This window comes from Culicoides brevitarsis, chromosome 3 (genome assembly GCF_036172545.1).
Source record: "Culicoides brevitarsis isolate CSIRO-B50_1 chromosome 3, AGI_CSIRO_Cbre_v1, whole genome shotgun sequence".
NCBI lineage: Eukaryota > Metazoa > Arthropoda > Insecta > Diptera > Ceratopogonidae > Culicoides > Culicoides brevitarsis.
Window position 1 is genome coordinate 34,416,834 of NC_087087.1, and position 13,177 is coordinate 34,430,010.

Sequence of the window (13,177 nt, forward strand, 5' to 3'; positions counted from 1 at the left end):
TTGATCTTTTAACTAAATATACATTTTATTCATTATTTTTATTTATTTAGTTAGCTCTCATATTTGATGTCTTTTTACATAAATATACTTCTGCCTTGTTTACTTGCATATGAGATGAGATACAGAAACAATAGCAATAATTCACTTTAACACGATTATACGATTGTTTCATATTTTCTTTGCTTTACTTTAATTAAACATTTACATAATGGACATTTGATTTTTTAAGTAATTTTTGTTAAATAGATGGGTTTATTTTATATTTTATTATTAGAAAGGACTTGAAAAAGCATTTTTGTGACTTTTTGTGTATTGTATATAATTTACATGCATGTAATTAGCCTCTGAACTGTTTTTTTATTATATTTTTTGATTAGTCTCTCCTTTTTATTCTGTTTTTTTGTTCGATTAGAAATCAATTTAATAATTGCTATCGAGTCCTAAGTCGCGTTTTCCCCAACCAGATTGTAATTTGTTCCAATTGTCGCTTGCACGTTTGCCCCATAATCCTAAAATGCAAGAAAAAATATATTTTAATTTTTTTTTTCAATACTGAGTCATTTGTAATTTTTTCATTATACTTTATTGCTCATTTAATAAAAAGTGTATTTATTAAATTTTTAAATTTTTTAAATTTTTCAAAAAAAAAAATAATAATAGGTTATAATAAATAAATAAATAAATAGAATAAAAAAAAAGAATTCTTAAAGATTTTTTTTAATTTTTGACAGAATGATTATTTTTTATTTTATTTTTTTTAATTCAAAATGGTTTTAAGAAAAACTTTTTTCTCTTATTTCTTTTACATTTTGCGATAAAAAATTATTTTTTTCTTGAATTATGATTAATTTTCATTCAATTAAAATAAAAAAAAATAATTATTAAAAAATTTAAAAAAATTAAAAAAATATATTTTTTGTAAAAAAAAAATTCTTAAAAAATTCAATAAAATTTCAATTTTAATTTAAAAAAATAAAAATTAAAAACTCTTAAAAATTAAATAAAATTTATTTTTTTAAAAAATATTTTTTTTTTTTTTGTTAAAAAGTTCAATAAAGTATGATGAAAATTTTACAAAAAATATTTTAGTTACCTTTCAAATTATTCCATCCAGGTTCACGTTTTCCCCATGAGCCACGGAATTTATTCCAATCCCGTTCGACTCGTTTGCCCCAAGCATTGTTCATGTTCTTCCACGCTCTCTTTTCAGCTGATGGGCGATAAAAGCTCTCCTCGTCGCTGCTGTAAATGCCTTCTAACGGATCATACCGACTCGCATCCATCAATTCGTCAATCATCATATCATCGTTATATCCGGCAATTTCTCTACTGACACTCGGATTATTCAAACTCAACAATCGAGCAGCGAGCAAATCCTCAAAAGATCCCGAGGAGGCACGTCTCTTACCCCAAGACTTTGACTGCAAATTTTGCCAAGATCGCTTCTCGTTGAGTTTGTAAAATTTCTCGTTATCGGGATTTTGCGGTGCCGGAGGCTGCAATACGGCAGATGATTGTTCCGCTGTGCACGATGTCGCCGCTATGAGGAACACCAATGTCGAGGCGAGGGAAAGCATTGTACGAGTTGTGAACATTTTTGTCGAGTGCTCTGTAAAGAGAAAAAGGAAAAAAAATTGAGTTAAAATCGAAATTCTTCAAAAAAGGTACAAATTTTGCTTCGAAATGCTTTCAATATCCAACACAAACAAATAAAACAACAGAAAAATTTCCGTCGTGCATTAACGTGGATCAAGATTTTGATGATTTTTTTTCCAGTTGGAGCAAAAAGCAAACACTAAAGACCAATTATTTACGATGGCAGCAACGAAACTTTTCACCGACTGTCGCAGAGAGTGAAATTTTATGTACGTATCAATTTTCTACAGTTTTGATTTTGAATTTATTTTGGGAAAGTTGTTTGTTTAGCAATAAGACGAGTGGTACGGAAAACAATGTTGTTCTTGACAGAATTGATTTTCTATTTATTTTTCGTCAGTTTTCCTTGTTTCATTGAAAAATTTACATTTTATTCAAAATTTAATGCAAAAAGGAACACAAATTTAAATAATTACGTGAAAATTCATTTAAAAAAAAAACCTTTAAAATTTGAGTTAAAATTTAACACAAAAAAAAATAAAATAAAAAAAAATTATTGAGCTTATGAAATTATTAATATTATTTATTTTAAAATTATTTAATTTTTTAGATTAATTTTTTAATTTATTTATTAATTTTTATTTTATTTTTATTTTTTTTTATTTAAAATTTTATTTTTTTATTTTTTTATGTTAATTTATTTATTTATTTTAATTTTTTTTATTTTATTTATATTTATTTTTTATTTATTTTTTTCAAATTTTTTTTTAATTTTTTAATTTATTTTTAATTATTTTTCCATTTTTTTATTTAATATTTTACTTTATTTTTTATTTATTTAAATTTATTCATTTATTTATTAATTTTTTTTATTTTTTTAATAATTTTTTTATTTATTATTTTATTTATTTTTTTTTATTTTTTTTTTGTATACTTTATTTTATTTATTATTTTTTTTTTATGTTAGTTTACCAAAATTTATTCATTTATTTAATTTTTTTTTAATTTTTTTAAATAATTTATTTTTAATTTTTAATTTTTTTATTTTTTTTTTAATTTTATTTAATTTTTAAATAATTTTTTTTTTATTTAATTTTATTTTTTTTAAATATTTTTTTTTTAATTTAATTGACCCAAAAAACGCGCCTTCATCGAATTTTTATTACACTTCAGGAAATTTGTGACAAAGTAAACGATGACGTAGACGCCTAATCAGCACCACAAATAAAAATCTGAATTTTATCACGCGAATGTACATAAAAAAAGGCGATGAGACAAAGAGCACACATAAACCAATATTTTGCATACACTTTTTATGTGTACATTAACATACTCTGCGGAAAGTGCTCTCGAGGAAATGCGTGGAAGTAAGAAGAAAACGATGGTAATTGAACAAAGGAAAAAAATGTGATAAGAGATTCTTTGTTACGGAGTCAAATTTTTATTACCTGACTGAGCAACGATAATTTATTCATGTTTCAAAGGTGAAGTTTAATCAACCAAAATCCGCTGAAGGAGGTAAAAATTACTAAAAATAATTACTAAAAGTTAATTTTTGCTGATAAATTAATTATTTATCGTTCGTAAAAAAAAATCTCGAAAAAATATTGATCGTTCATAATTTATGAGACTGCATGATTAAAAATATGAGAAAAAGCAGAAATTTACGACTATTTACATGGAGACCGTAATAAATTCTTGGAGCGGGAATGATGTTGACACAACATAATTTGACTGAACGATTTTTCGCGCCACATGAGTGACTCGTGAATATTTTTTTTTTTAGCGACAACAATTCTCAATTAAGAGTTGATTATGAGGCTTTTTTAATGAGCAGGACATAAAAGATCATCTTAAGTCGATGTCGAGCCACGGGAAACTCTTTTTCGCTCAAATCCACAAACAAGACAAGAAAAGCTGAAATTAACGAAACACGCGAACTGAAAGCAAGTGCTTGTCATCACAGCATGCGAAACGTGTGAAAATGTGCGGAAAAACATGACATGTGTGGACGACACTTGATGCGGTAATGATACAATTTAATGTTTTAACTACTTCTGGCACTTAACAAAAGGAGATTATTTTTTATTTCGTTGTTTCTTTGTTTGTTTCGGGTTCACTTTTGACACGAAATATGCGGAAAACGGTTTTTGTGTGATACGATTTTCATGAGAAAATGCGAATTAAGTTGCAATTTAAGCTATTTTGAACAAATCTTTGGTTTACAAGTCAGACAACATGCAAAATTATTGTTTCGAGAGCAGATTCTGATTGACCAGGTAAGAGAACAAGATCTTTCTATGGATAAATGGGACTTAAATTTACATAATTCTATGAAATATGCTCAAATTTACTAAAATTTAAATCTTTTTGTGTGTGAATGTTCAACAAAATGTTCACTAAAGGATGATATCATTGTCAAAGACAACTATTTTTGAAGTTCAAATGTAAAAGTTCAGTTATTTTATCATTTTTTATGCGAAAAAAAGTTTATATTTAGCCCTGCAGATGTTTAAAAGTTGAACATTTTATGAATTTTTTTTTTTTTTTTTTAATTTTAATAATTTTTTTTATTATTTTTTTTTTAAGGAAAGTTAATTTAGTTTTGGCTTTTCTTCAAAAAAAAAAAGAAAAAATAAATAAAAAATAATAATTAAATTTAGAAAAAAATTAAATAAAAAAAAAAAATTTTAACAAAATTCGAAAAATTTTTTTAATTTTCCTAAAAATTTAATTTTTTTTTTGAAAATCAATATTAATTTAAAAAAAATTAAATTTATTAGAATTTATTTTTTAAAAAATTAAAAAAATTAATAAACTAAATTAATTTTTATTTTATTTTTTTTTAAAAATCGTTAAAAAAAATTTTTTTAATTTTATTTTTTTTAATAATTTTTTTATTTTAATTTTTTTTTTTTTATTTTTTTTTGAAAAATATTAAAAATTAAATAAAAAAAAATTTTGACAACTTTTAGAATTTTTTTTTAATTTTCTCATATGAAAACAAATGAATTATTTGAGAAGAAAATCATAAGCTTAATTAAAAATTTTATTTTATTTTACAAAAAATAAAAAAAATAAACAAAAAAAAATTTTTAACAAAAGTTCATTTTTTTTAATTGATCATTTGAATTTTTTTATAATTATTTTTTATTTTTTTTATTTTTTATTTATTTATTTTTATTTATTTATTTTTATTTTTTTGAAAAGAAAATCACAAAATAACAAATTTTTTAAAATTAAATAAGGATAATAAAGATAAAAAAATTGAAAATTGATTAAAAATTTATATTTGCTTTAAAATTAAATTAAGATTTTTTTTTTGAGAAAAAAAATATTTTAAATACCTAAATTTCAAATTAAATTTAAATAAAAAAAATAAAAATGAATAAAAAAAATTAAATTATTTAAAAATTAAAATAAATTTAATTAAATTTTAAAAAAATATTTAATCAAATTAATATTAAAAATTGTTTCAATTTTCTGATAATATTTCTTTATTTTTTTTCAGCTAAAAAAATTCACAACTCAAAAATATTTTTAAAAAATTGTATGAAATATTAAGTCCTCATAACACAAAATAGACTCTGCAACATTGTCTCCATATTCCAGCAACATATATGACACCGACAACCTCTAATAATAATATATAAAACCACAAATGTTGCTCACACACAAGCCTCCTGCACTCGGAAAATATGCAAAGCAGATGTAATTTAGAAGAAAAATCATTGTTTGCTTCATTTCCCGTGTCACATAAAAAATTATTAAACCTGTTGCAGTCGCTTCTTCTCGTGAGGTGCAAATCGCGTGCTTTCTAAAAAATTGCTCATGCATTTTTAAAATCTTCGTTATCCCGAAAGATTAACGTCGTCATTACGATGACGTCATCTTGTTAAAAAAAAAAATCTCGAAACGGAGGGAGAAACAAAGTAAAATATTTGCATTCACCAGCAGCATTTTTTCCTGCAATGCACTCAACGAAATGTTTCGCAACAACATAAAAAGGATGCATGTGTGGTACCTGATGCCATTTGTAACCGAGAACAAACAAAAGGACGTTAATTTACGACAATGAATGCGTGTGACGTACGAGAGAAAAAATCCACGCTTAGTGAGTTTTGTTAACTCTCTAACTGTGCTCTACTTGTTTTTTTATTTAAATTGCACAAAAAGTTGTTTTAAAAAATAATTTTTTAATAAGACAACTTTTTTTGTTTGTTGTTTCTAAAAGCTTTAATTAACGAACCACGAGAACTCATTGACCGACTTACATGAAAAAAAAAATTTTTTTAAGAAGAAAATGTCTTTTAAATTTCCCACGTGTTCGTATTTCAACCATATGATGGCAAAAAATTGAAGGTAAATCAATGAGGAAATGCGTTATTGAAGAGATATGATTCAATTAGTCAGACACGAGTGCCTTTGAACGACGTTGGAAACATCATTAAATGGATTCTGAGAGAGAAAAAATGATGAAAAATGAAAGAAGTGAAAGGTTGAGGTGAAAAAATGAAATAAAAGAACTTCACATATGACATTTTTCTCGATGAATGAGGAGGAAAAGAGCTTTAGTCGTTAATTCAAGAGACACAAAAGGCTTAAATGTCTTCGTTAGTTTTGAAATCTTGGAAGTTTTAAAGGATTAATATTGACAAAAAAAAGCTTTTTATTACATAAGCCATCCTCAAAACGTCATAAGAACGAAAATCAGGTAAGAGTAATAAAATAACTCTAAAATGAAGAAATAAAATAAATTTATCATTTTAAAAGTGATACTTGAACCATCAGTTCAATTTTTATTTTTCAACATTTTTTTTTTGTTGAAAATATTAGAAAAAAAAATTTTTTTTTTAAATTATTATAAAATTAAATTATTAAAAATTATTATTAATTTTTACTTTTTTTAAAATTATTATTATATTTTGAATTTAATCAAAGTCAAACTACGATTCATTACGAATTCACTTAATTTAATTTTTTTTTTCAAAAAAAAATTCTTCTAAAATTTTGTCGAAAGCTTGAAAATTTTTTAATTTTTCTAAAAATCTATCTTAAATCAAAAAAATAATAAAATAAAAATGTTTATCCTAAATTATAAATAAAAATTAATTTTATTAAATTAAAATAAAATTAAATAAAAATAAAATTAATTTTTAATAATTATTTTATTTAAGTTTTTATTTTTTTTAATTTCATTCAAAAATTTCATTCAAGTCTTTTTAGCTTTTTAAAATAAAATTTAAATTGAAATTTAATTTAAAAAAAATTAAATTTTTGATAAAAAATTATTATATTTTATAAAATTTTTTTAAAAAACAAATTAATTTAAAATGAATAAAAATTCTTTAAAAAAAATTCTTAAATTAAAAATTCAAATTAAATTAACTTTTAAAAATGAAAATAAAATTTCTTCAAAAAATCGTTAAAGTTTTTTTTTTATTTTATATAAAAAATTATTATAATTCATTTACATATTAAAATGAAGGTTATATTTAAAGTTATTTTTTTTTTAATTTTCAACTAAAAATTTAATTGAAATTTAATTTCAAAAAATTAATTTAATAAATTTTACTACAAATTTAATATTTAAATATTTAATTTTTTTATTTAATTTTTTTTATTTAATTTTTTTTATTTAATTTTTTTAATTTAATTTTTTTATTTTACATTTTATTATTTTAAATTATTATCAAAAATTGTTGAATTTAAAATTTATCTCCAATTTCTGATAAAATTTTTACTTGATAAGCGTTTATTTTAAAAAAAATACATTTCTGTTGAGAAAACCTCAAGAAATATTAAAATCCGCAATTTTCATAACAAAATATTCATAAATCTATTTATAAAAAAATCTCTCAACACTTTTGCAAACACATCAAACTCAACCTTTCACATTTTCCTTCCTCTTTTGCCAGAACTAATTGCTGCCAACTGCCGATGGATGCACTTTTTTCATGAATATTAACCACCAACGGAGGCTTACATCGCTTGTTCGTGCTAATCTTTTGATGGATGCGCAACAACGACATTTCCTTTGTCAGAAAATATATATTTGTCGACATGCACAACAACTAACCCTTCTAATTAATGCAGTGACAGGCATGGCAGCGGTTTCAATTGTTTATCATCCGAAAGCCTTCCGATGAAAAAAGTAAAAATAACTAAATTGATTGTGATTGTCAGTAATCGTAGTTTTTAATGCAATTTCTCGCATGGAAATGCCTTTTGAATGCTAATTTTTTGTTATTGTTGCAAATTTCTGTCTCCAGTTGTGCGTAATATTTTTTTCTTGCCCTGAAAAACAATCAACGAACGCTAATAATGTAATGATGATGATGATGATGAGCATTATTCAAGGAAGTCCATGCAGCAAGACGACAAATGATGAATTTTTTATGACTTCTGTCGCGTGAGTGTGACACACAGAGAAAAACGGAGCAGACAGTCAGATAAACAATTTTAACCAACCGCGCGCCCTGTGACAAAATTAAAATGGAAAACTTACAACGGAGCAATTTTCATCAGAACGCTGCCCATCCGAAGACGACGACAATCTTGTTGTTGACACACCGAACGATAGTTTAAAATTAATTTTATTATGCCATTAATTTTTCGTTCTAATTGATTTTTCACAAACTTTCCCTTTAGACAAAATCCTTCGGGTAAAAATCAAAATTTTGTGTCTCAAAGTAATTCAAGACTTTGGCAAAAAAAAAAGGAAACAACATTTTAGTGTGCGGTAAGTAAAAGCGAATGATAAGGAGTGACATTCGTGGTTTGCTTTTAAATTGTTTGTTCGTGTGCGGTTCATATGTGTTTATTTTATGACATCAGTTTATGGCTTTTCTCTGTTTTTCACTGAATCAAGAAAAAAACACGAGGTAAAAGTTTGAATTTTATTAATGAATGTTTTCAACCCACACAGAAACAGAAACTCTGCAAAGAGAGAAACTAAACACGGAAGAATAGTTTTCAGATTATTAATGGATTTTTAAAGAGTGGCGAAGAAAGGAATTCGTAATATGGTGAGATTTAATTAATTTTTGAAAATTATTTTTTTATGAAAGTTGGTAACAGGTGTTTATTTAAATTAAATTTTCGTTTTTTTTTTAATTAATTTTTTTTTAATTTTTAAAAATTGAGATGTTGAAATTATTAAAAAAAACAAAAAGAGAAAAATTATTAAAAAAAAAATAAATAATAATTATTTTGAAAAAAAGTATTAAATATTAAAAAAAATTAAAAAAATAATCATTTTATTTTTTTTTAATTTTTATTAAAAGTATATTTAATATTAAAAAAATATTTAATGTTAAAAAATTGGAGAAATAAAAATAAAAAAAAATAATTAAATAAATTATTATATTTGAAAATATAAAAAAATGAAACAAATTTTTAAAAAATTGAGAAAATTAAATTAAAAAAAATAATAAATTAAAATAATTTAATTTAAAAAATAAAATAAATTTAAAAAAAAAAACAATCTGTAAAAATTTAATTTTTTTTTAATTAAATTGTTTTTATTTATTTTTTTTTTTAAATTTTTATTTTCTCAATTTTTTAAAATTTGTTTTATTTTTTTTTATATTTTCAAAATAATTATTAATTTAATTATTTTATTTTTATTTCTCCAATTTTTTAACATTAAATATATTTTTAATCATTTTTTTTAAATTAAGCAAACTGAACATGGAAGAAAATTTTTCATATCTTTCTTGTTTTGTGAATTTAATTTCAATATCTAAATTTCTTGCGTCAGAATACAATTCATACCCAAAAATTTCCTCAAATTAACATTTCAAACGACATAAAAGTCGCGACAACTCGATTAAAAACACTTGTGACTGACATGACATGACCTTTCTTGCGAAGAACCCCTAAAAGAACTCATATAAAAGCTACAAAAAAAAATCCCAAAATAAAAAACATTCAAAAGGACAATAATTTGATTTTCTAGTCAAGTAAAATTATGCAATCATAACTAAACTACGATGTCTGACACATTTTTATCTTCTTTTTTTGTATTTATTTTCTTCTTATTCAAACTCAAATCGAGGGCAATAAAAATAAATGTTGTGTCTCTTCTTCGTTTTTCGGCTCGTGTAACAAATTTTTTTCGACGAGCACTAAATACGACAAATAACAACAAGAAGAGGAGACATGTAAGTGTAAAAAAAGGACTGCGTGTTTATTTTTGTTGGCAATTAAAATTTTATTGTCCTGAAAATTTTTTCGTAGGTGCAGTGATCACAAAAGTGTCGCGAATTTATTTAACATTTTTACACGAGGAATTAATTAATGAATTGTGAAAAGTTTCCTGGCAACATTTATTTGCTTGTTTTATGTTTTTGCTCTAATTCTTTGAATAGCGCAAAGTAATCAATGAGTTATTCAAGCATAATTTTTAGGATATTTCTTGAGTAAAGAGCAAAGGTCGAAAGATGATTTTTTTTTCTATGCTTGAAAAAAATTTTTTTTTATTTTTTTTTTTAATGTAAATTTTTTTTATTACATTAAATATTACATTAAAAATTAAAAAATAATAATTTAAACTAAATAAATTAAAAATAATTAAAAATTAAATTTTAATATTTAATAATTTTAATTAAAATTAATTATTTATTAATTAAAATTATTTATTTATTTTTTCCTAATTTTTTTAAGTATTTTTATTTTTTTAAAATAATTTAATTAAATTTAGATAACATTTTTTTATGCTTGAAGTTTTTTTATACATAAAAAATTTAATATTTTCCATAATAATAAAAAATAAATAAAATTAAATAATTTAAATTTAATTAATTAAAATTAAATAGTTTAAGTTTTTTACAAATTTTTAAATTATTATTTTTTTAATATTTTAATTAAATTTAAAAAAATATTTTTTTTTTAAATAAATAAAATTTTTTAATTAAAAATTAAATTTAAATAATTAATAATTTTAATAAAAATAATTTATTTTTTTTTCTTAATTTTTTAATTAATTGAATTAAATTTTGATAAAAATAATTTTTTAAAAATATAAAATATGCCACAAAAAAACCATCTGGTAAAATATTTACTTTCACACTCGAATAAACTTCAAATTTTTTCTTTAATTTTACTTTCATTAATTCGTAACTCGTCAATTTTCACGCCAATTCCAACACAAACTAAATATTTAACTTGCTTTTTACGACATTACGGGCGACAATTAACGCCAAACGTAACCCACACGAGAGCCATTCACTATAATAAGGTACTTAACCACTTTCAAAAGGAAGTCTAAAAATGTCATTAGATATGAGTAAAAAAAAATAATTACCTTTAGTTATGTGACGCGATGCGAAAAGCTTAAAACAGGACTTTAACAATGGGAATTTTTTAACGGTTTATGAGTCTGTTCCTCTGCTGGCATTAAACTTTTTTCTTCTGCAACACACTCAACAACTCAGTTGGCAAAATGATATATTTTTTCTGTATTTTATTGTTTCATTCACTACTTTTTTTATTTTTTTTTTTGTTGGCTAAAACACTACATTTGTACACGGAACAAAAAATTCTCCTAAAATCTTACAATTTTTATTTTTTTTTTTGCTTTTGCGATGGCAAAACTTTCGGTGTGACTGACTCAGATTCAACAGATCCTTCTTCATTTATATCGCATTTTGTACGAAATTCACTCTGTATGACGCGCTCTGTGTGTGTAACTTGAATGCAAGCACAGCATACGAACTCAGTGCTACTTATGCGCGCACATTATCCTGCGTGTAGCAGTTATCCCGTTTGCATGAATATGTAAAAAATTACTTATTTTTCGAGAGTTATGATGATCTCGGTATATGGAAGCGACGCGGAGTGAAGAGTGATGGATGAAAAAATTGAGAAAAAATACATTTTTTGTACGTTTCATTCAGGTTTTCTTGGTAGGAAGTGTTTGAAGGGTGTGAAGTTCATTCATAGATTTTTTTTTTGATAAACGAATAACCAGGCGCACGCTTTTTTATCGCATTTTGAGGAAAAAAATTAACAATTGAAGTTGATAATTTTAAGTCGATGCAATTTTTATGATTTTTTCTTGATTAAAAAAAATTTAAATTTTTTCTAAAAAATTATTTGAAATATTTTTTGACTTATTTTTTTACTTTATAAAAAATCGCTTAACTTTAATAAAAAATTATTTTTTAAAAAAATTTTTAACTTATTTTTTGTTTTCAAATTCTAAACGAAATGATTTTAGGAACGATTTTAATTCAATTTTTAAAGGCTTGAAATTGTTAAAATTTTTAAGAAATTATTTATAAAATGACTTAATTCGTTTTAAGGCTTTTTTTTTTATTTTTTTTTTCATAGGTATGTAATTTTTTTTAATTTTTGTTTTTTAAAGTGTTTTTTTTATTTATATTTTTTAAAATATTTTTTTTTAATTTTTTAAAATTTAATTTTTTAATTTTTATTTTTTTTTTATTTTTTTATTTTAATTTTTAAAAAATTTTTTTTTGTAATTTTTATTTTTAAAAATATTTTTTTAAATTTTTATTTTTTATTTAAAATATTTTTAATTTAAATATTTTTTAATTTAATTTTTTAAAATATTTTAATTTTTTAATTTTTATTTTTAAAAATATTTTTTTTTTATTTTTTAAAATGTTTTTTTTTTAATTATTTTTTAAATTTTTTTAAATTTTTATTAAATATTTTTATTAAATATTTTTGTTCATAAAACAACAAAATCTAACAATTTTTTCACTTTTGCTCTTTAAGGAAAAGGGTGAAAAAAAATTAAAGGATTAATCATGAACAGCATTGAGAGAAAGGAGATTAGTATAAGACAAGCGGCGGATTAAGATGTGAGTGTTAAACTTTTGTTTGATGTTTTAATGTAATTGTTGCTAAATGGAGGTTAATTATTTTGCCCTCAATTTTTTCACTAAAAAAATCGTGGGAAGAAAATTTTAATCTAAAATTTCATTCTGACACGCACTTCCTTGTAATCTTCCACAATTTTATGATAATCTTTAAGACAACATTCTTGACCATCTTGAATGACGTACTTTCCACAAATCTTGCATAATTTCCATATTTCTGCATTTTGCTTCAATTTCCATATTTAATGCCAACTGGAGTAACGCCTGCTTTATTACTTCTTCGAGGTTATTTTCTGTTCTAAAATTTTTTTTTTTTTTCAATTTTCCAATGACGCCGATGACGAAAAAACGCACGTGGTATTGTAAAAAACTTTTTCATTTTATTTATTGAAGATGAAAATCCTTTTAAATTGATACTTGAAAGTGTGAAAAATCCCTCCATAGGTAAATGAGAGTCATCAAGAGCTACAACATGTCGTTACATTCCGTCGCTGGATGATCAAATATTGTTTATTTGTGATACTTTTGTTTGTTTTTCTCCTTTATCTTCGATGATGACTGAATTTTTTTTTTTTGTCGAATTCAACTCAACAAGTTGGTAGGTAGAAAAACAACACAAATAACATTTTTGAGAGCTTTTACGGTTCGTTGTTGCTGTTTGTGCTGAAGACGATATTTTAAATAAACCGAAAAAACCATTATTTGATCAGATTATTTGTTCGTTGTGCGTG

The 13,177-nt window shown here is 22.7% G+C and overlaps 1 protein-coding gene across 1 annotated transcript; it reads right to left on the reverse strand.

Moving 5' to 3' along the window:
* Positions 1-68: 68 nt before the first annotated feature.
* Positions 69-11,185, reverse strand: LOC134834870 (allatostatins MIP). Its single transcript, XM_063849668.1, has 3 exons — positions 10,904-11,185; positions 1,094-1,609; positions 69-509 (listed from the first exon to the last, which is right to left on the reverse strand). The coding sequence occupies exons 2-3, from the start codon at positions 1,593-1,595 to the stop codon at positions 421-423; spliced, it is 591 nt and encodes a 196-aa protein (XP_063705738.1). The 5' UTR covers positions 1,596-1,609; positions 10,904-11,185; the 3' UTR covers positions 69-420.
* Between the last annotated feature and the right edge of the window lie 1,992 nt (positions 11,186-13,177).